The 19,743-nt window shown below is 35.9% G+C and overlaps 6 protein-coding genes and 6 non-coding genes across 12 annotated transcripts; 7 read left to right on the forward strand and 5 right to left on the reverse strand.

Annotated features, from left to right (window-relative positions):
* Nucleotides 1-3,180: 3,180 nt before the first annotated feature.
* Cbr-cpl-1 lies at nucleotides 3,181-5,238 on the forward strand (the record flags this gene model as incomplete). The annotated part of the gene is made up of 4 exons (XM_002638126.1): nucleotides 3,181-3,435; nucleotides 4,124-4,222; nucleotides 4,357-4,804; nucleotides 5,030-5,238. 4 exons carry the CDS (start codon nucleotides 3,181-3,183, stop codon nucleotides 5,236-5,238), a joined length of 1,011 nt encoding a protein of 336 aa, XP_002638172.1.
* An 852-nt stretch (nucleotides 5,239-6,090) lies between these two features.
* CBG28958 lies at nucleotides 6,091-6,162 on the reverse strand. The gene has a single exon. It is a non-coding gene (tRNA).
* A 902-nt stretch (nucleotides 6,163-7,064) lies between these two features.
* On the forward strand, nucleotides 7,065-7,945 carry CBG22600 (the record flags this gene model as incomplete). Its single annotated transcript, XM_002638127.1, has 3 exons — nucleotides 7,065-7,087; nucleotides 7,140-7,659; nucleotides 7,706-7,945. The coding sequence occupies 3 exons, from the start codon at nucleotides 7,065-7,067 to the stop codon at nucleotides 7,943-7,945; spliced, it is 783 nt and encodes a 260-aa protein (XP_002638173.1).
* A 921-nt stretch (nucleotides 7,946-8,866) lies between these two features.
* CBG28251 lies at nucleotides 8,867-8,938 on the reverse strand. Its single transcript has one exon. It is a non-coding gene (tRNA).
* Nucleotides 8,939-9,040: 102 nt separating this feature from the next.
* Nucleotides 9,041-9,112, forward strand: CBG28259. Its single transcript has one exon. It is a non-coding gene (tRNA).
* Nucleotides 9,113-9,561: 449 nt separating this feature from the next.
* Nucleotides 9,562-11,218, forward strand: Cbr-srh-269 (the record flags this gene model as incomplete). The annotated part of the gene is made up of 4 exons (XM_045238278.1): nucleotides 9,562-9,874; nucleotides 9,940-10,124; nucleotides 10,182-10,373; nucleotides 10,943-11,218. The coding sequence occupies 4 exons, from the start codon at nucleotides 9,562-9,564 to the stop codon at nucleotides 11,216-11,218; spliced, it is 966 nt and encodes a 321-aa protein (XP_045097611.1).
* Nucleotides 11,219-11,489: 271 nt separating this feature from the next.
* Nucleotides 11,490-11,561, forward strand: CBG28496. Its single transcript has one exon. It is a non-coding gene (tRNA).
* A 258-nt stretch (nucleotides 11,562-11,819) lies between these two features.
* On the reverse strand, nucleotides 11,820-13,086 carry CBG22602 (the record flags this gene model as incomplete). Its single annotated transcript, XM_002638129.1, has 3 exons — nucleotides 11,820-12,248; nucleotides 12,407-12,523; nucleotides 12,985-13,086. 3 exons carry the CDS (start codon nucleotides 13,084-13,086, stop codon nucleotides 11,820-11,822), a joined length of 648 nt encoding a protein of 215 aa, XP_002638175.1.
* A 273-nt stretch (nucleotides 13,087-13,359) lies between these two features.
* CBG28848 lies at nucleotides 13,360-13,431 on the forward strand. Its single transcript has one exon. It is a non-coding gene (tRNA).
* Nucleotides 13,432-13,614: 183 nt separating this feature from the next.
* On the reverse strand, nucleotides 13,615-15,271 carry Cbr-srj-27 (the record flags this gene model as incomplete). The annotated part of the gene is made up of 4 exons (XM_045238279.1): nucleotides 13,615-14,202; nucleotides 14,251-14,338; nucleotides 14,382-14,436; nucleotides 14,977-15,271. The coding sequence occupies 4 exons, from the start codon at nucleotides 15,269-15,271 to the stop codon at nucleotides 13,615-13,617; spliced, it is 1,026 nt and encodes a 341-aa protein (XP_045097612.1).
* On the forward strand, nucleotides 14,861-14,932 carry CBG28390. The gene has a single exon. It is a non-coding gene (tRNA).
* A 2,070-nt stretch (nucleotides 15,272-17,341) lies between the features above and the next one.
* On the reverse strand, nucleotides 17,342-19,018 carry CBG22605 (the record flags this gene model as incomplete). The annotated part of the gene is made up of 6 exons (XM_045238280.1): nucleotides 17,342-17,537; nucleotides 17,582-17,902; nucleotides 17,951-18,485; nucleotides 18,545-18,657; nucleotides 18,699-18,802; nucleotides 18,851-19,018. The coding sequence occupies 6 exons, from the start codon at nucleotides 19,016-19,018 to the stop codon at nucleotides 17,342-17,344; spliced, it is 1,437 nt and encodes a 478-aa protein (XP_045097613.1).
* Nucleotides 19,019-19,743: the final 725 nt, after the last annotated feature.

The following is a 19,743-nucleotide window of genomic DNA, read 5'->3' on the forward strand; positions in this document are numbered from 1 at the left end:
ATTCTGAAATTCTGAAATTCTGAATTTCTGAAATTCTAAAATTCTGAAATTCTGAAATTCTGAAATTCTGAAATTCTAAAATTCTGAAATTCTGAAATTCTAAAGTTCTGAAATTCTGAAATTCTGAAATTCTGAAATTCTGAAATTCTGAAATTCTAAAGTTCTGAAATTCTGAAATTCTGAAATTCTGAAGTTCTGAAATTCTGAAATTCTGAAATTCTGAAATTCTAAAGTTCTGAAATTCTGAAATTCTGAAATTCTGAAGTTCTGAAATTCAGAAATTCAGAAATTCAGAAATTCAGAAATTCAGAAATTCAGAAATTTAGAAATTCAGAAATTCAGAAATTCAGAAATTCTGAAATTCTGAAATTCTGAAATTCTGAAATTCTGAAATTCTGAAATTCTGAAATTCTGAAATTCTGAAATTCTGAAATTCTGAAATTCTGAAATTCTGAAATTCTGAAATTCAGAAATTCTGAAATTCTGAAATTCTGAAATTTAGAAATTCTGAAATTCTGAAATTCTGAAATTCTGAAATTCTGAAATTCTGAAATTCTGAAATTCTGAAATTCTGAAATTCTGAAATTCTGAAATTCTGAAATTCTGAAATTCTGAAATTCTGAAATTCTGAAATTCTGAAATTCTGAAATTCTGAAATTCTGAAATTCTGAAATTCTGAAATTCTGAAATTCTGAAATTCTGAAATTCTGAAATTCTGAAATTCTGAAATTCTGAAATTCTGAAATTCTGAAATTCTGAAATTCTGAAATACTGAAATTCTGAAATTCTGAAATACTGAAATACTGAAATTCTGAAATACTGAAATTCTGAAATTCTGAAATTCTGAAATTCTGAAATTCTAAAATTCTGAAATTCTAAAATTCTAAAATTCTGGAATTCTGAAATTCTAAAATTCTGAAATTCTAAAATTCTGAAATTCTAAAATTCTGAAACTCCGAAACAGTTTTTTGAAATTCTAAGGTTCTGAAATTCTACAATTTTTAATTTCTAAAATTCTAAATTTCCAGACAACGGTCTCCCCTTCCTCCTAATGATCTGCTCTCAAGGCGCCATCAACAACCTCATGCACATCATCCCAGGCATCTGGAAACGCTTCCATCAAAAACCAAAACCGCCACCAACAACATATGGAGTATGTGCCATGTGGTCAACCACCCCGTCAGTTGTTGTCACATAATTACAGTATACCCTCTTTGTTCATAAACCAAACGACCAATAAATCAGACCATCTGCTGAGAACATTCCAGATCTCTTTGTCTCTTCCAGATGTCTCATTTTTCTACTTTGACCCCCTGATGCATCATCACCTGATCTTTCCTCTTCTTCTTCTTCTGTCGCCTGGCACAAAGTGTAATAAAAGAGGACCCGTCTGTCACGTGTACACTATAGTCTGCACCAGAACCTTCGCGACCGTTCTTTGTTTCTTTCGGACCCGCCCATTAGGAGGACTATAAATAATGGTCCTCATTAATAGTCCCCATTACTTGTGTACACAAGGATTTTACGACCCTCATTATCACTTGTTTCTGGGTTAACGACCTTTCTTGACCATTATGGTGTCACAAGCCTACAATTAGGAACCTAACTTGTTTTTGAATCATTTTTGGAAACTTTTGAATCCCTCCTTAGTTTTCCTTAGTACGAAATGAATGTTTCATTTCTTATAAGGAATAAAACTTCTTATTAAGAAACATAATTCCCTAATAAGAAAGATAGTTTCTTATTAAGAAAAAAAATTCGTTAAGAAAAAATTCCTAATAAGAAAAATTAAAGAACAAAGTGATTAAAACAAGAAATTGAAACGATAGACTGATTGAATAATATTTGTCAAGATTTCCAAGTTTTTTTCGGAGAAAAACCGGTCTATCTGTGTACCTTTTATCATGAGGACAGGATGAGAGAAAAGATTATGTAATTGGTGATTTTTATTCCTTTTTTTGGCTGGTTATTTCGTCACTTTTTTTGGAAGGCAAAAAAACTTAAAGGTTGTTCAAAATATAAGGTTTTTAGAAACTTTTTAAAAAGTATTTTGGGATTCAAGAATTTTAGGATAAATGATTGAATTTTAGGATTATTTTAGAAATTAGAATGTTTAAATTTTCAAATTAATTACAGGCATTTTGGAATTTCCAAATTTAATCTTTCTAAGTTTTTTGAACTCAATGTTGGATTTCAAGATTTTTTAATTCATTTCGAGACTTTTAGTATTTTAATCTTTATTTCAGGATTTTTAGCGTTTCCAAATTTGATTTAGGATTTTTAGAAACTTAGAATTTTTGAATTCGAGATATTTCGAATTTTAGGATTTTTAAACTTTTGAATTTTTGAATTGCAGAATTTTAGAATTGTAGAATTTTATAATTCTAGATTTTCAGAATTTTAGAACTCTAGAATTTTAGAGTTATAGAAGTTTAGAATTTTAGAATGATTCTGAAATTCTGAAATTCGGAAATTCTGAAATTTCCGGAAGTAGAATTTTCGACTCTCCGAATGTTCGAATTTCTGGAATTTTGAAGTTCTGAAATTCTGAATTTTCTAATTTCGGTTTTTGACATTATCCTATTTTTTCATGGAAAATTCTAGAATATTTCTCTTCATACCAATCAATTCTTATCACTTTCCACACCTATAAAGTGTCAGTAGAAGCTGATGAAACTGCTCAAAAAACTTCAATCAAATTTTTTAAAAGTGACACTTTTTAAATTGGGGTTTTTCAAATTTTTAAATTCCACCAAAACCCAATTTTAGCATTTCCAGAACTTTCTCTCTTGGGGCCACATGCCTTATCAAACCTATTTATGGTCATTTTTCTGCATTAACCCGATTATAATTTTGATGACCGTATGTACTATTTGGAGCCCCTAGCACCAGAGATGCTCTCCGAACATTTTTTCTTCGTTTCTCTCTTTTCTCTACTGATAACAACTGATAACCCTGATGGTTTGATCGCTTCGTCTCCTCACCCTCTGTGTCTCTCCTCGTACCCCAACACTGATTGACGCTGTTGGCCAGGACCGAGGCTCCGCCTCTTTTGGGATCCTTCATAAACCCCCCTCCCTGTTCGTTCTTATAGCACATTCCTCTTTTATTCGATTCCTTTCTTCTTTTTCGAATTTCTTCTCAAATGCTCTTTAAAAATTTCCAATTTATCCTTTCAGAATGAACCGATTCATTCTCCTGGCAGTGCTTGCCGTCGTCGCCGTCAACTCGGCCAAACTCTCAAGACAAATCGAGTCGGCTATTGAGAAATGGGACGACTACAAGGAGGATTTCGATAAGGAGTACACGGAGAGCGAGGAGCAAACTTATATGGAGGCTTTCGTCAAGAACGTCATCCACATTGAGAACCACAACCGTGATCATAGACTTGGCAGAAAAACCTTCGAGATGGGATTGAATCATATTGCTGATTTGGTGAGTGATAAGGAATGGGGCCTATGAGGAATAAGTTAGCAATAGAGCGAGAATAGGACAAGAGTAGGGCAAAAATAGTCTCAAACTAGCTTTGAACATAAACTCTGAACTCAGAGTCGAACAAAAGTAGTGCAAATCTAAGTCAACGCAACTCTATACTCCCACTTTGAGCTCAATTATCTCAACTTCTGTAAGAGATATCAAAATGTTGTAAACTGATAAAATGTTGGTAATAACCTGATAAAAACTTTATCAGTTGGCAGATTTCTAATATTTTTTTTAGCAACTGAGATAATTGAGCATAAAGTAGCCTTATATTAGTTTATATTATATTAGCCAAGCCCAACGTTGCTTATTTTTCATACAACTAATCCTTAGTTTCTGCTTAGCATGATCCTTGTTATATCTATCAACTATTTCTTGTCTTGTCTTTATCTTTCTTTTTCATCTCGCTAATTGATAAGTGACAATAAGCCGATTTGCAAAATCAAAACTTGATTGTATCCCCAAACGCTGTTCTTATTCCTCTTTCAAAAACTTGACGAAGTGGCGAGAAAAGAGGAAAAGAGGGATAAGGGATCTCGTGACTGACCAACAGCTGCCCGATGGGATCTCGGGACAAAGGTCACCTGATAGAAATCAAAACATCCGTTGTTGCATCATCCAATATCATCCCATCATCTTTCAGCCATTCTCCCAATACCGCAAGCTCAACGGATACAGGCGCCTTTTTGGAGATTCTAGAATCAAGAATTCTTCCTCTTTCTTGGCTCCATTCAATGTTCAGGTAAGCATTTTATTTGTGCTCAAGATGGTCAAACTCTAGACATCAAAAAACAACTTTTCCTGATAGTAAGAATTCATGATAGTAATAGGAATAGTAATCTTTGATACTTAAAATAAATTTCATAATAATTTCAGGTCCCAGATGAGGTTGACTGGCGTGATACCCACCTCGTCACCGACGTCAAGAACCAAGGAATGTGCGGATCTTGCTGGGCATTCTCCGCCACTGGAGCTCTCGAAGGTCAGCACGCCCGCAAGCTTGGACAACTCGTCTCCCTTTCCGAGCAAAACCTTGTCGACTGCTCGACCAAGTACGGTAACCACGGATGCAACGGAGGACTCATGGACCAGGCTTTCGAGTACATTCGTGATAACCATGGTGTTGATACCGAGGAGTCTTACCCATACAAGGGACGTGACATGAAGTGTCATTTCAATAAGAAGACTGTTGGAGCTGACGACAAGGGATACGTTGACACTCCAGAAGGAGATGAGGAGCAACTTAAGATCGCTGTCGCCACCCAAGGACCAATCTCCATTGCTATTGATGCCGGACACCGAAGCTTCCAATTGTACAAGAAGGGTTAGTGTTTGTATCCGATTGATCCCTTGATAGTCATTAGTTGATAGTCAGGGTCACTTGTATTTGCATTTGGGTGATGACAAGAAGTGATAAGAAAGCTAGTTAAGCGGGGTACAAGTGATAACATGCTTTGAATGATAGATGTTTAGAGAGAGAGAGAGAGGAAGAGAATAGGAAGTTTTTTGAATTCAAAACCAAACTCAAAAGCATTAAAAATGTTTCCAGGAGTCTACTACGACGAGGAGTGCTCATCTGAGGAGCTCGACCACGGAGTGTTGCTCGTCGGATACGGTACCGACCCAGAGCACGGAGACTATTGGCTCGTCAAGAACTCATGGGGAACCGGATGGGGAGAGAAGGGATACATCCGTATTGCCCGTAACCGCAACAACCACTGTGGAGTCGCCACCAAGGCTAGCTATCCATTGGTTTAAACTCTCACCTAATATTTTCTTGTTAGCCCCAATTTTCTCTTTTTTTTCTCTCAAAATTTTGACATTTCACCTGTCAAGCTTTACTTCTTTCCCTTTTTCTGTACTTTTGGCATTTTCCCAGCGACATTTTTCTATTGTAAATTTAAAAGGATGTTGTATATAAATAATTTTTAAATTGTATATTTTGATTTTTGGAAAAATTTAGAAGCGTCCAAATCAGAACAAAGAGCATATCCGGTCCAGTAAAGCGAAGCATGACGCTTCCAGGAGACCTTGAAGTTTGTGGCTGACTATTTGATATCCAGTTAAAGGTACACGGGACCAAAGCATGACATACTCAATTTTGTTAGATTAGATTTTCATGATTTTTAGCTTCAAACGTCTGTAATTTCATTAATTCCCAATGAAAAAATTTACGAAAATTCGGGAAAAAATTTCCAGTAATTGTAAGCCAAGAATCATGAAAATCGGTTGAAAATGAACAGAGTTATGAAATTTTGTCTTTAACTTTCTTAGTTTTCATTCGAATGTGTTGAGTTTTAACTTAAAAGTATGAAGTTTTAATTTTACAATGAAAAAGTTCAGCAAAACAGTTTAGGTCAAAAATCGGTTGAAAATGAACAGAGTTATGGAATTTCGTCCATAACTTTCTCAATTTTCATTCGATGTTCATGAATTTTCGCTAAGAATATCTGGAATATTTTAAAATTGAATTCGGAGTATAAGCATTCCAAAAACTTGGGAAAAAGTTCCAGACATTTTTAGAAAAAAAATTTATAAAAATCAGTTGAAAATGACATTTTATAAATTTTTCGATTTCCCAACCTTTATTTAAAAGTAAAGAGAAACAATAGGTTCCACCGAGATTTGAACTCGGGTCGCAGGATTCAAAGTCCTGAGTGCTAACCGCTACACCATGGAACCGGTGAGAGATTTCTTAGCTTTTGTCATATATGAACCTTTCCATCGGAAACCGAATCGTTCGTTTGTCAAGCTGTGGACAGTCACTGTAGTGTCAATTAGACAAGTGCCAATAGGGCAATAAATGCTGGTCGATTGAATTTCCTTGTAAATCAGGAAAACAGCCAAAATGGGCCTGAATGGATTTATTGTCGGGTACGCTATTAAAGGCGCATTTGTTCAAAAAAACTTATCTGACTTGTAACAGACAAAATGTTATTACTCTATTTGCTTTATTTAAAGGAATGAAACTAATTAAAGAATTGATAAAACCTGAAGTGACAACTAGAGTGAGCCCAGACCCAAGGAGACATATGATTTGAGGAACGAAGTTGAACTTGAAAAAGTTGAACTTGGTGCGCCTTCGGCGCGATTTAATCTAGTTTTTCATTGGTTCGTCGCTCCGCTCCTCACTACTTAAAAAAGGTCACGTAAATATATATTTACTTTTCAACTTTTTCAAAAGTGGACAGCTTGACACCGGCACCAACAGACGCGTGTAAATTTCAAGAATAGACTAGGAACAGGTGAAAATGAATTTCTTTGATTTCTTTTAACTTTAAAACAAATGTAACACTCATTCTTCCTGTCTTCCATTTGCCAAAGGTTTTTCGATGAATGACACCTCATTCATATTGGATGTCCTTAAAACTGATGAAATCGGGGAAACCTTTAAATTAATTTTTGATATACTTTTCGTATCGATTTTCATTGTTCTTCAAGTTATATTTCCATTTTATGTGTACGTTAACCGAGTTAATCGACAACGAGATAAGAATGTATTTGAAAAAAACTAATTTTCTGAAAATTCAAAAAAGTTTCAGACGCTGGCTTTTTATTTCTAGAAATCAGATTTTTTTTTCAGAATGCCTGATGATTTAAGTAGTATGTAAGTTTGAAGGCGTCTTCATCCAACTACTTTGAATCATAGTTTTTTGCAGTACAGAATATCCATTATTTACTTTCTGTCTTTTTTCCTTTGGATTCTGCCTTTGTGCTATTTTCATCTACATTCAAGTGTTTCAATTTTTCTTAACAATTATGGCAGTTCAAAAATTCCTGCTCTTCTTCTACCCATCATCAGAGAAATACATAATTTTGTCTCGCAGGAATATGCAATATTTTATACGATACACCTACTACATATTCGTTTCTAAAGACTTTATCAGTTTCATTTTACTAATTTTTGGTTTTCATAAACTGCAAAATGGGGAAGAAGAACTCTATAGAATAGTCAGACGTTTCAATGTGGTAAGATTCCATAGTATCAACAAGATTAATTCGGTTTCTTCAATTAAGATATTCTTTGCTTCAATGAATATATCTTTCGTTGTATCTGCATTTTTATACATTCCTATACTAATAAGTGTTCAAAAAATGTCCCATTTAAGATCAGTTCAAGAAGAAAAACCTCAAATTTACATATTCTGGCAAACAATGACTGCGTTGGTGGTGAAAATGGTGAGCGTGAAAAACCAAACGCCCATAATCATCTCATTTATTCAAGATATATGTACCTTACTTCTTTTTCGTGTTAATCGACGACCTCGGAAGTATGATTATTTTCATTCGTATTTGGGATGCTTTTTCGGTTCCAGTTATCATTCAAATATCTTATCTGACTTGTAACAGACAAAATGTTATCACTCTATTTGGATCATTCAATGGAAGAAGACTCATTAAAGAGTTGATAAAGCCTGAAGCAACATCTAGAGTGGGCCCAAATCCAAGAGGGCACTTTATTTAATATGATAAGCTTGTCCGACGGCGAAGTGAATGCAATACCGTATATCGACATTTTTCAATTTTTGCATATTTCCCTTAAAGGTGGGGGGACAGGAGATTTTTCGTAGTTTTTTTGTAGCTAGAGTATGCATTCTACCGTCACGGTGTACAACGCTAAATGTCACTCTGCGTACAGCTGTCGTCCTCGCCTTTATGTATGCAATCGGGAGTGCGCTTTCTCTTTGCCCGCGTAGTTCAGTCGGTAGCGGCGCCGCACCCTCAATCATCGCCTTCACAAGTTCAACTCCTCGAGAGGCATCTTTGAACGGAATTTCTAGAACATTATTTTTTTCATGTCCCCCCACCTTTAACTTTTCTTGTTTTTAGCCAATTTTTTAAAAATTTGGTTCTCAATTGACTTTCTGCAATTTTCCGAAATTAAAAATACTGAACCGCAACAACCAATGTCTTTGTTCATATATGTCGACACCAATGCTAGCTATTCATTGGTTTAACTTTTTTTCCTTAATAATCGTTTTCTTATTTTAGCCCCGATTTTCTCATCAACTTTGACATTTCACCTGTGAAGCTTTACTTCTTCTCTTTTCTGTTTATTATAAATTTGCAACGATGTTGTAACGATGTTGTATATATTAAAAATGTTATTAAAATTATATCTTTGATTTTTTCTATACTTAGAAGCTTCCAAAATCAAAACAAAGAGCATATCAGGTCTAGTGAAGCGAAGGAAGACGTGTCCAAAGAGACCTTGAAGTTTGTAGCTGATATTTTGATATCCCGCTAATGTCCTGGTTTCGGACCAAAGTATTTACTTTTTTAGAGAATTATAAATTTGATAAACACAACGTCACACAGAAAAAAAGTAAATTTCTTTTTTTTTCCCCTTGAAAATCGATTTCCGACCTTTATTTTAAAAAACGATAGGTTCCACCGAGATTTGAACTCGGGTCGCAGGATTCAAAGTCCTGAGTGCTAACCGCTACACCATGGAACCAACCACCTGACACACTCAAGGCCGTTTTGTACACTTTGTAACATGTTGGCGGCCGTGTCGCGTAGAGCGTGCTTGTCTACGGCAAGACAACCGTGTCTCGTCGGTTCCATGGTGTAGTGGTTAGCACTCAGGACTCTGAATCCTGCGNCCCGAGTTCAAATCTCGGTGGGACCTATCGCTTTTGCTTTTTTATTGTTACCAGCAAGCTGGTGCGCCTTTGGCGCGATTCAATCTATTTTTTTCAAATGTTCGCCGCTTCGTTTCTCACTTTTTCTAAATAAAAGGGACACGAAAATATGTAATTTTCAATTTTTTTCAAAAGTCCACAGACGGACAGAGGACTGACAGACGCCTAAAGTCAGAAACGGAATGGAATCAGACTTCCATAACACATTTACTGACGTGGGTACTTCTAGTTTTCTTTATAGAAGACACCCTATTATAATCCGTACTCTGAAAATATCAATTTGCACGTATTAATTGTAGTCCTCCTTTCCACACTGGTGCACAGTAGGCGCATGTTACTCAAGGAGGTGGAGGAGGAGGTGACTTCTATTTTTTTCCGCCTTTTATGATTCATTATTCCTTCTCTAGCCATTCAAATCTCATTTCATCTGTTTTCAATGGTCAACCATTCTTATGTGAACTCTCCGGCGTTCCTATCAGGCACTCTACATTTAATGGCTTGCTTTGAAATCCCTATGCATTTGATTGGAGCATACTGCATCATTTTTAAGACACCCCGTACTATGAGATCTGTAAAATGGACCATGTTCAACTTACATTTCTGGAGTGTGTTTCTGGATTTGACTATAAGCTTGTTCACAACTCCCTATGTTCTTTTCCCGGCTCTCATTGGTCGTTCTTTGGGAATTTTCGAATATGTCGGGGTCCCAGTAGAGCTTCAACTCTACCTCATTGTCACATTATTTCCTGGTAAAGCTTTTTTATCACCTGACGTTCTGAAAATGTCAAAAAAGACTATATTTTTTTAATTTCAGCTGTTGGTGTCTCGATTACAGCTATTCTTGAAAATCGGTTTTATTTACTTTTCTCTTGGGAAAGTTCCTGGAAATACTTCCGGATTCCATTCCTAACATTTTTGTATCTGTCATCTTTCCTATGTTTTCTACCCTCCTATCTGAGTATTCCGGAGCAGAAACAGGCAATGGCAGAAGTTTTGAAGGTTTGATCTCCTCTAAAGTACAAAAAACACACACACACCCACAATTCCAAATTACAGATTATACCAGAAATCCAAGAATACATTCTATCCGATGGCAAGATGTTTGTATTATCCACCGATTTTCACGAGTTCTTTTGGACTCTTGTTATTATGATCGGATTGGTGACCGGCACGTCTGTGACATTCGCCAGAATACTTTATAGGAATATGAAGGAGAGATCGAGGTTGTTGAATATGTCTCCACAAATGGTACAAGTTCAAAAGATCTTTTTTCGAGCGATTTGTATTCAGGTGAGTTTTTGTGAGCCCAAAAAGTTATCAAAAATTTGTCAACTTACAAAAGATTTGTAATATTATGACAAACATTTTATCAGTTGAACACTTTTTGATATATTTCAAAGAAACCCAAATAAATTGACTCTAAGTTGATACCGTATTTGCTCTGATGGAAGCCCACTCTACACGTGCACTTTGAGCTCGACTATCTCGGTTGCCATAAAAAGATACAAAAATTTGTAAACTATTAAAAATAATCATAATATCACTAATATTTCATCAGTTTATCATTTTTTGATATATTTGACAGGAAGCCAGATAAATCGAATCAAAGTTGACACCGTATTGTTCTGATAGAGGCGCACCCTGTACGTGCACTTTGGGCTCAATTATCTCGGTTGCCATGAAATCTATCAAAAATTTGTCAATTAATGAAATGTTGGTGATATTACGATAATCATTTTATCAGTTGACCACTTTTTGATATTTCTTATAGGAAACGAGATAATAGAGCTCGAGCATATTTACGTCAAAAATTTCAGACCTCCATGCCAATTCTGATTCTAATCCTTCCTATCAGCTACCTGGCCATTTCAATGTTTTCCGGATACTTCAATCAAGCGGCTAATAATCTATGTTTCATCATTACTGCATTCCACGGATTATTATCTACTGCAATCATGATTACAGTACACAAACCATATAGAGATTTCATTTATATTGTATTTTTTCAAAAAATTCATCGGTTATTGTTGCATACAGAATCAAAGATAGCGTATTCGATGTCAATGATTAGTAGAACTTCGTCTGGTTTGTAGAAATATTTTTATTAGACAGAAATAAACATTTCCAACACCTCAAAATATATTGTTTGTTGTTAGTTAGACTAAAAATAGTTTTTTTTTTCAAATCAATTTGATTAGTTGTCTATGTACCAGCAATTGTTTTCCTCTCCAGAAATTTAATTTCTTTCCTTATTGACACTTGTCTGATTGACACTGCAGAGACGTTGCGCTGCTTGAAAAACGAACAATCCTGTTTACGAAAAGGAAAAGTACATAAACGCCTAAAGCGGGTGAGGGTACCACCGGTTCCATGGTGTAGCGGTTAGCACTCAGGACTTTGAATCCTGCGACCCGAGTTCAAATCTCGGTGGAACCTATCGTTTTTTATTTTTGTAAAATGAAGAAAAATAGGTACCTTTTTGGTTTCAAGCTTCGGTAATCCAACATGAATTTTCTTTATTTTAATCGGGGTTTGTACGAAATGGCAAGTACTTTTTATTGACGAAGATGGTAGTGAAAAAACGAGGGTTGATGTACCGGAAATGGGAAACTTTACCCAGAAAAAAATTAATATCCGTTCCTTTTTTATAACGGTTTTATTTATATACTTTGTCATAATTAAATTAAAAATTAATTATGTTATTCCCGATGACCCGGGTCCAACTGTTACTTCTTTAAGCAGGAATATCTCTTTCAGTCGAGTTCGAAAAACTGGCATAAAATAAAACAGGGCCAACGGATCAAATACCGGGAAGAATGAGATTGCTACTGATGAAATCCAGAAAATGTCACTTCCAATATCTAATTTGAACACTGGAAGGTACCATGTGGTGATACATGGACAATAACAAATTACAATTGGTATTGAAGATTGCACAATCAGTGCATACATAAGTCGCTTCTGAAGATTTTTGGTTTTGTCGCTCATCGAATTCCCCAAGCTTTGTAATTTCCGGATCGTTAATGTTCCGAAAATGATGCAGACAGCCATTGAATACGTTGACATAGTCGTGGCGTAGAAAATCGCAATAAATGAATTTCTAATCACACGAGAACTAGCATTCTGAAAACATGTGAAACTTTGACTGATGCTTCATACATAGCAAGGCTGTCGGAAACAGGACCGTGGTCGGCCGCGACCTGGGTTGTCTTACCCATCCCACCAGCACTCCAACCAAAAATCCACGTTTTCACAGCCTTCATAAGCTGAACACAACTTACATTGTAAACGCAAATAATTGTATTCATGTCAAAAGTGTCCACTTTAAAATTCTCCCAAAATATCTGTTTCATGTAAAGTCTTCTTTCGTCATCGGCATTCCCAAAAATCAGAGAAGACTGTAATTAAATGAAACCAATTATCATGAAAATCATTTTCGTTTAGCTGCAACCAAATCGCCGTCACTAATAAACAGTACACTATTCCTAAAACGAAGCCATACGGAAGGAAGTAAAACAGAACTGTTTTTTGTCTGGAACAAAACAACTTTCAGCAATTAAAACACTAATTTAAGTACCGAAACAACAACATGTATCTGTATAAAAATGACAGTGTAAGATACAGTATGCTGCGGATACAAGACCACATCTCAAGGAGAGCAAGAATGTATTGATAAAAGATCTTTCTTTAAAAATTCCATCGATAATAAAAAAGGAAAATCCGTACTCATGGTTCAGGATTCCCTAAAACTTAAGATTTTCCGTGAATTCAAAGGAAGGTCCCTTATATCAACAAGCGTGCTTAAAAGATTATACAATGCAAAGAAAATCAACAGATATCGATAGTCTCCAAGTTTCACTTTTTTGTCATCGTGTACAATTAAAATGAATAAAATATTTATGAAAAATGACAGTGCTCCACTGAATTTCGGAATGTAGTGATGAGCCCAGTTGATGTACATTACGAAATGAGAAATATGGGTACGAAAAAACAATCCATGATGTACCGCAAATTGAGAAATTTACCCAGAAAATGAAAGCTAATATCCGTTTTTTGTCTATTAGGGTTTTGTCTATTATTTACTTTTTGTTCGCTCTGATGCCTGCTTGATTGTTTTTCCGTATTGACACTTGTCTGATTGACACTAAAGAGACTTTCCGATGTTTGACGAACCAACAATCCTGTTTCCGATGGAAAGGCTCATACATGACAAAAGCTAGGGAGTCTCCACCGGGGTTCCATGGTGTAGCGGTTAGCACTCAGGACTTTGAATCCTGCGACCCGAGTTCAAATCTCGGTGGAACCTATCCGTTTTTTTTTGTTTGATAATTTTTTATTGTTCCGTTTTTCATAAATATTGTTCATATCTTTTGTACGTGTGTACTTTTTGAAAAACAAAAAGAAAGAAGTTTGTGTTCTATTGATTTATAATAGAAAACAGTAGAACAAATTGTGCCAATAAATTGTATCAAGTGCTTGAATAAAAAAATCAGATTGTTGATATCCTTGTTGATCCAGATCTGATCTTCCCTTTTAACCGAAAGATTTCATTCATGCGACTTCGAAAAACTGGAATGAAATAAAACAGAGCCAATGGATCGAGAACCGGGAAAAATGAGATTGCAACGGCCGATATCCAATTAATCCAATTTCCAACGTTCAGTTTGAAAACTGGCATGTACCAAGCGGCAAAACATGGACAGAAACAGACGATAACTGGAATTGAAGACTGAACGATGAGAACTTTAATAAGCTGTTTTTGTAAATGTTTGGTTTTTTCACTCATGTTTAGTTCGCCACTTCGAAGGCGAAGAATTATGAAAGTGCCGAAAATAAAGCATAGAATCACAGAATACGCAGAAATCGAAGTTCCAATCAGAATACCGATCCATGAATTTTTGATTACGTCAGAGGTCGCTTCCTTGAAAAATAATATATCTAATCGTTCACTTTGGCTTACATTATAGAGGCAAGTAATCACATTGATGTCGTAAACGTCGACACCGTATCTCTCATAAAATTCCGCAGCTATATAATTTCTTCGCTCATCGTCAGCTTCAGCGAAAATCCAACAGGCCTGATAGTAAGTTCAAAATTTTTGGATAACCGAATTTTGTAAACCAACCGGAAACCATAAGACCATAATCATAAAACTATACCCTACCGATGTCAAAAGTCCATATGGCATGAAAAAATGTTCCAGAAATTTCCGGCTGTAAAATCATCATTTATCAGCATTTTCCAATGTTAGCTTACTGAAATAGTAACATGTATCTGTACACAAAATGACAGTGTAGAATACAGTAAGCCGCTGAAATAATACAGCATCGAAAGCCAACGAACATAGTTCCAAGGTAAGATCTCTGCGAAAAAAGAAAAAGCGGTTTTTAAATATATTGCATACTTGCAACGGGCCGGGCCTGGCATATTTTAGAATTTCCAAGGCCCGTCTTGGCCCGAGTTTCAGAAAAAAAATGTCCTTTCTTTTCAAAAAATTTTTCGGGGTCAACAGAAAAAATGGATTATTTTTCTGTCAAGAATCATTAAAAAATATTTTTTTCCCAAAAAAACTTGAAAGAATTTCTGAAATTTCAAAAAAAAATTCGAATTTGGAAAACCCGGGCCCGGGGGGCTGGGCCGGGCCGGGCCTGATTTTTTCAAGATGGTGTATCTCTCAATAATCCTCCGAAAGGGGAAAGTACATAAATGCCTCAAGCAGGTAGGGTTATTACCGGGGTTCCATGGTGTAGCGGTTAGCACTCAGGACTTTGAATCCTGCGACCCGAGTTCAAATCTCGGTGGAACCTATCCCTTTTTTCATGTTTTATTTTTCAAGTTTCACACATATTACCTTCTCGAAAACTCCTCCGACAATGAAGAAGGAAAAGGAGTAGCCATGATCCAAAACACACTGTAACTCTTCTTCTAATTTTTTGGAAAAATGTCTTTATGCAAACCCCGGGTACCATAAGATCGATAGCAGTACTTGTAAAGTTGTACAGAGCAAAGAAAATGAGCAAATATCTATAGCATCCCAACTTTACTTTTTTATCATCATGAACTATGTAGATGAATAAGGAGTTTATCATTACAGAGCAAGTACCACTAATCTTTGGGGTGTAGTGATGAGCCCAGTTGATGTACATTGAGGTGATGTTATCTGTGATAATATGAGGAAGTCCCGCAAATACGATGAAAACTAAAAAAGAACCGGAACAGGAAAAATATCGCAATTTCCGGCATGTTTAACACAGGTAGTACCTGTCTGGCACATTGAACACAGGAAGTCGAAATTGTAGGAGTTAACACTGAAATTCGATTTACCTTTTTTGATTTGAATAAGACACTTTCACTCTGAAATTTTCAGACAAATCGAAAATTCCTGGAACACTTTTCATGACTCTGAAGGTTACCATTTCCTAGGGAAAATGTCCTATATTGCTTATCTCTCAATAATTCCATTATTTCTTTTGGCGAAAAAAGAAATCAAACATAAACGTTACACTGTCTCCTTATTTTATATTGGCTTTTTGTTGGATTGGAGTGAATTTATTTTGCAAAGCTGTCTTTTTGACATGAAAAATTGTCAAAAATCCTTTACAAGAATTTGTACAATTTTCGAGGGAAGTGCAGATTGCAAACATTTTAGTGTAGTTTCGTGCAGGTATTCCGAACATTTTAAAAAATTCAATAAAATCCTGAAATTCAAAGAATTAGGAGTTCCAAAGAAAATTAAATTCAAAAAACTTGGAGCTTCTATAAATTCCAAAATCCAAAAAATTCAGAATCCCAAATTTCGAAAATTGGAACAATCCCAAAATGTTCGAATTTCAGAGCATGCTCCTCATTTTTTCGTCGAGCAATCTCAAGTAAGAAAATGATTGAAAAATCGAATTGTGTCGAGAAATGTCTTCAAAATGTCGAAACTCTAAAAGACTATGTAAAAACTGTCGCTTTCAAAAATGCATTCAAAGTGGAATGAGGTCGGAAAAATCAAGAATTTCTCTACTAGATGGGCTCAAAGAAGCGTATGGAAATTTGCTCAACTCCAGAAACCAAAGATTCCAGAAAGAGGTGATTTTCACAATAAAAAATCGAAAACGTAAACCAATTTTTATCCTAACAATTTTAGGCTCACTCTCCAAAAATAGCCAATTACCAAGAGTTGAAAAATATTTGCGAAGTCTATTTCAAGCTGATCATTCAGAATTTGGTCCCGTTTTTTGAATCCGAAATTCGCTTTGATGATGCTCAGAAAAAGCTGCTTAGCGATAGTTTTCTGGTCTTATTTGAACTATTGGATGGCGCGTTTCGATCTGCTGCGATCTGCAAATAAACCTTCAGTTCTTTGAAAAATTAATTTTCAGATTTTGAGCTTTACCAGATACCAAATGGCGATGTTGTTGATGTCAACAAACTCGATACGTTTTATCAGGATTGTAGAGATATTGCAATGGTTTATAATCTTCATGGACGAGAGTGTCCGCTTTTCAAATAAACTTTTTTTGTTTTTTTAGTAGTTTTTTGTTGTCAATCCTTTGAAATAAATAAAATCTTTTTTTTGAAGACAATAGTCGTGCGAAAGTTAGCTCGTCGTGTTAAAATGGCATACAAAACACATCAGATGACTATCGTTTCATTTCTAGGCCATAAAAGTTGATGGCCTAAAAAACTCAATTTGGCGAAAGCTAGGCTACGGTGGTGAATTGCCTAGAAAACGTGTTAGAACACACAATTTGGTGGGTACAACAATTCGGACGTACAAGGGGTACAAAGTGATTTAGTGGTACAAAATCCACAATTCGGGGCTACAAAGTTTAAACTTTTTCAGATTTTTTGTACCCTAGAATTGAGACTTTTTTACCCCTAAATTGCTTTGTACCCAATGACCCAAAAAATTTCGTACCCTCCGAATTATGCGTTTGTGAACCTTGTTCTACGGTAGACTACAAAACTCATGTTGAGAAAGTTAGGCTATGTCGACAGTTACTCTATATTTTTTAAAGTCAAAATGAAATTGTCCCCGTGAACCACACGGTGAGTTTTTCACGGCTTCCAGAATTCATAGCCGGTAAGTTCTACCGTCGGCAGCGCTTCACTGGTGGTAATCAGTAAAAAAGTTTTACCGGCAGGCAGATTTTGAAACATTTATATAAACGAATATTGAAGAAAATGTTGTTTCATTCCATATAACAATTTTCATTCAATTAACGAAATTAACAAAAGCTTAACAAAAATAAACAAAACAAGATAGTAAAGATTGCTGCGAACCCATTTGTTGATCCATTAGAAATTTCAAAATCCACATAGAATCCTGCATTATAAGATTCATTGGTATTATACTGAACTTGTAGTGAACTCCCATAAAATTCGCTAAATGAGTTCAAAACTGGTTTGTTTGAAAAATTGTATCTGGAAAATGTTTGAATGATTATTTTAAAATTCCAAAAACTCACATCTTCCTCGACAGAATCTCTGCATTTTTCATTTCCACAATTTCCATGCGAACCGGTTCTTGTAAATCCGCACTTCTTATATTATACCGTATTTTGGAGGATACACTTGGTGATTGAATCCTATCAGTGACGTCTTGGGTGTTACTGTATTTTCCGTATTCTCCAGATGCTATAAATCCTTTTCGCTCCAAATTTCGGGACATTAGAAATGTGTCACTGTCTCTTGTAATGTTAATAGTAGCATTGCCGCCAGTGAGTATGTAAGTTTTGATTCTTCCATAGAAAACCTGAGGTAAATTATTGTTATAGGAAGGACCAGCTCTGAAAATAGCATTTTTAGAAGTATAGTCTTATTTTGAAATCCCTCACGTATAACTAGCAATCGTCTTATTCTTCATGACGCCTCCAATGTAGACATCGAGGGTTCCAGAACCGACTACACTTGTCAACACTTCTGGTCCGCCGTGCATGGAATATGTAATGAAAGAAGCTGGTCCTTCCATATCAAAGTTTCCACAGTACTCATAAATAAAACAGGAGACTGCTTGAAACTGTGTCAGACCTCTTGTATAGGAATAGTCTTGAAATATAACAGTGACTTGATCATAGCCACTAAAATCTCCAAGGTACAAAACGCTTAACAAGTTTCCAGTGGAAACAAATTGAGCTTGGTTGCTCAAAAGCTGGAATCCTGTGCCAAGATACGTGGAATTCCAATCGGGTCCATCGAAGAAAATCGTTCCTCGAAGGTACTGTAGATTTTCGTCTAGAGGTTGGACTACTGTAGCAGAGACTTGAGTAGCGGATTCCACGATAGCTAACGATGAACCATTTCTATAGTTTGCAATTGGTTCGGAAGTTGTCGGATCAAGTTTTCGAATAGTTGGGTAGGACATTGTGGGGTCTGAAAATTATAAGTTGAGGAATAACTAAATTTTCAAATAGGAAAAAGAAAAAAATTACATTGATCCCAATAAATCTGAATTCCAAATTTGACTTTGAAATTTTCAGTGGACAACTTGACTTTTCCATGGGGTGCCAAGAAGAAAAACAGTTCGGCAGATGCAGCGAAGACCCTTTAATGACAATTTCCAATTAATTTTTTCATATAACTCACTTTTCAACATTCCCATTTTGATCAATCACTTGAACCGGAGCATGTAAAGTTTTCGATGAAAGGGACATTGTCGCCGTGGCGTACCATCCTATTGGGACATTGATCTGAAACTTTTTCTTCTAGTTTCCGTTATCCTAAAAATTTTGAAAAACCTGAAATTCACATTGAAAATTGTCTGGAAAAAGTGTGGTAGCATTTTGTCCTTGAAAACCATTTGGGTATGAAACGTCGTCAAACGGATTGAAAATCATAGTTCCATTTGGGCAAACTGGGTCTGATACTGTAGCAGAAGCGGCAATCAGTAGCAATAACACAATCATGTCTTCCAACACTTGAGTGTAGTTAGCTGGTGAACGATTTATAAAAAAGTGTTATCATTTTGATAAGCAAGGCACGTCATGAATTTCATTTTTGTAGGTTGACGAAGAAATGAATCATTTGTGTGTGCTAGACTCGCTAGGGAATGTGTGGTTCTGGTTGTTTGATTTTTTGAGTTTTGTGTTTTACGTACCGTATTTGCTCTAATGGAAGCCTGCATTTCGATCTCAATTATCTTAGTTCCTGTGAAAGATAACAAAAATATGTCAATTAATTAAATGTTTATCAAGATATCAGAAACATTTTGTCTGTTGATTACTTTTTGGTAGCTTTCACATGAACCGAGATAAACTGACTCAAAGAAGGAAGTTGGTTTGTTCCATTAAAGGTGGGGGACAGGAGATTTTTCGTAGTTTTTTTGTAGCTAGAGTATGCATTCTACCGTCACGGTGTACAACGCTAAATGTCACTCTGCGTACAGCTGTCGTCCTCGCCTTTATGTATGCAAACGGACGTGCGCTTTCTCTTTGCCCGCGTGGCTCAGTCGGTAGCGGCGCCGCACCCTCAATCATCGCCTTCACAAGTTCAACTCCTCGAGGGGCATCTTTGAACGGAATTTCGAGAACATTATTTTTTTCATGTCCCCCAGGCTTGGTCGGAATCGGAAAATCGAGTTCTCGATTTTTCCGATTTTCCGGTTTTTTTCGGAAAATTTTTCCGTCGGAAA

This window comes from Caenorhabditis briggsae, assembly GCF_000004555.2.
Source record: "Caenorhabditis briggsae complete genome, chrV, whole genome shotgun sequence".
Lineage (NCBI taxonomy): Eukaryota > Metazoa > Nematoda > Chromadorea > Rhabditida > Rhabditidae > Caenorhabditis > Caenorhabditis briggsae.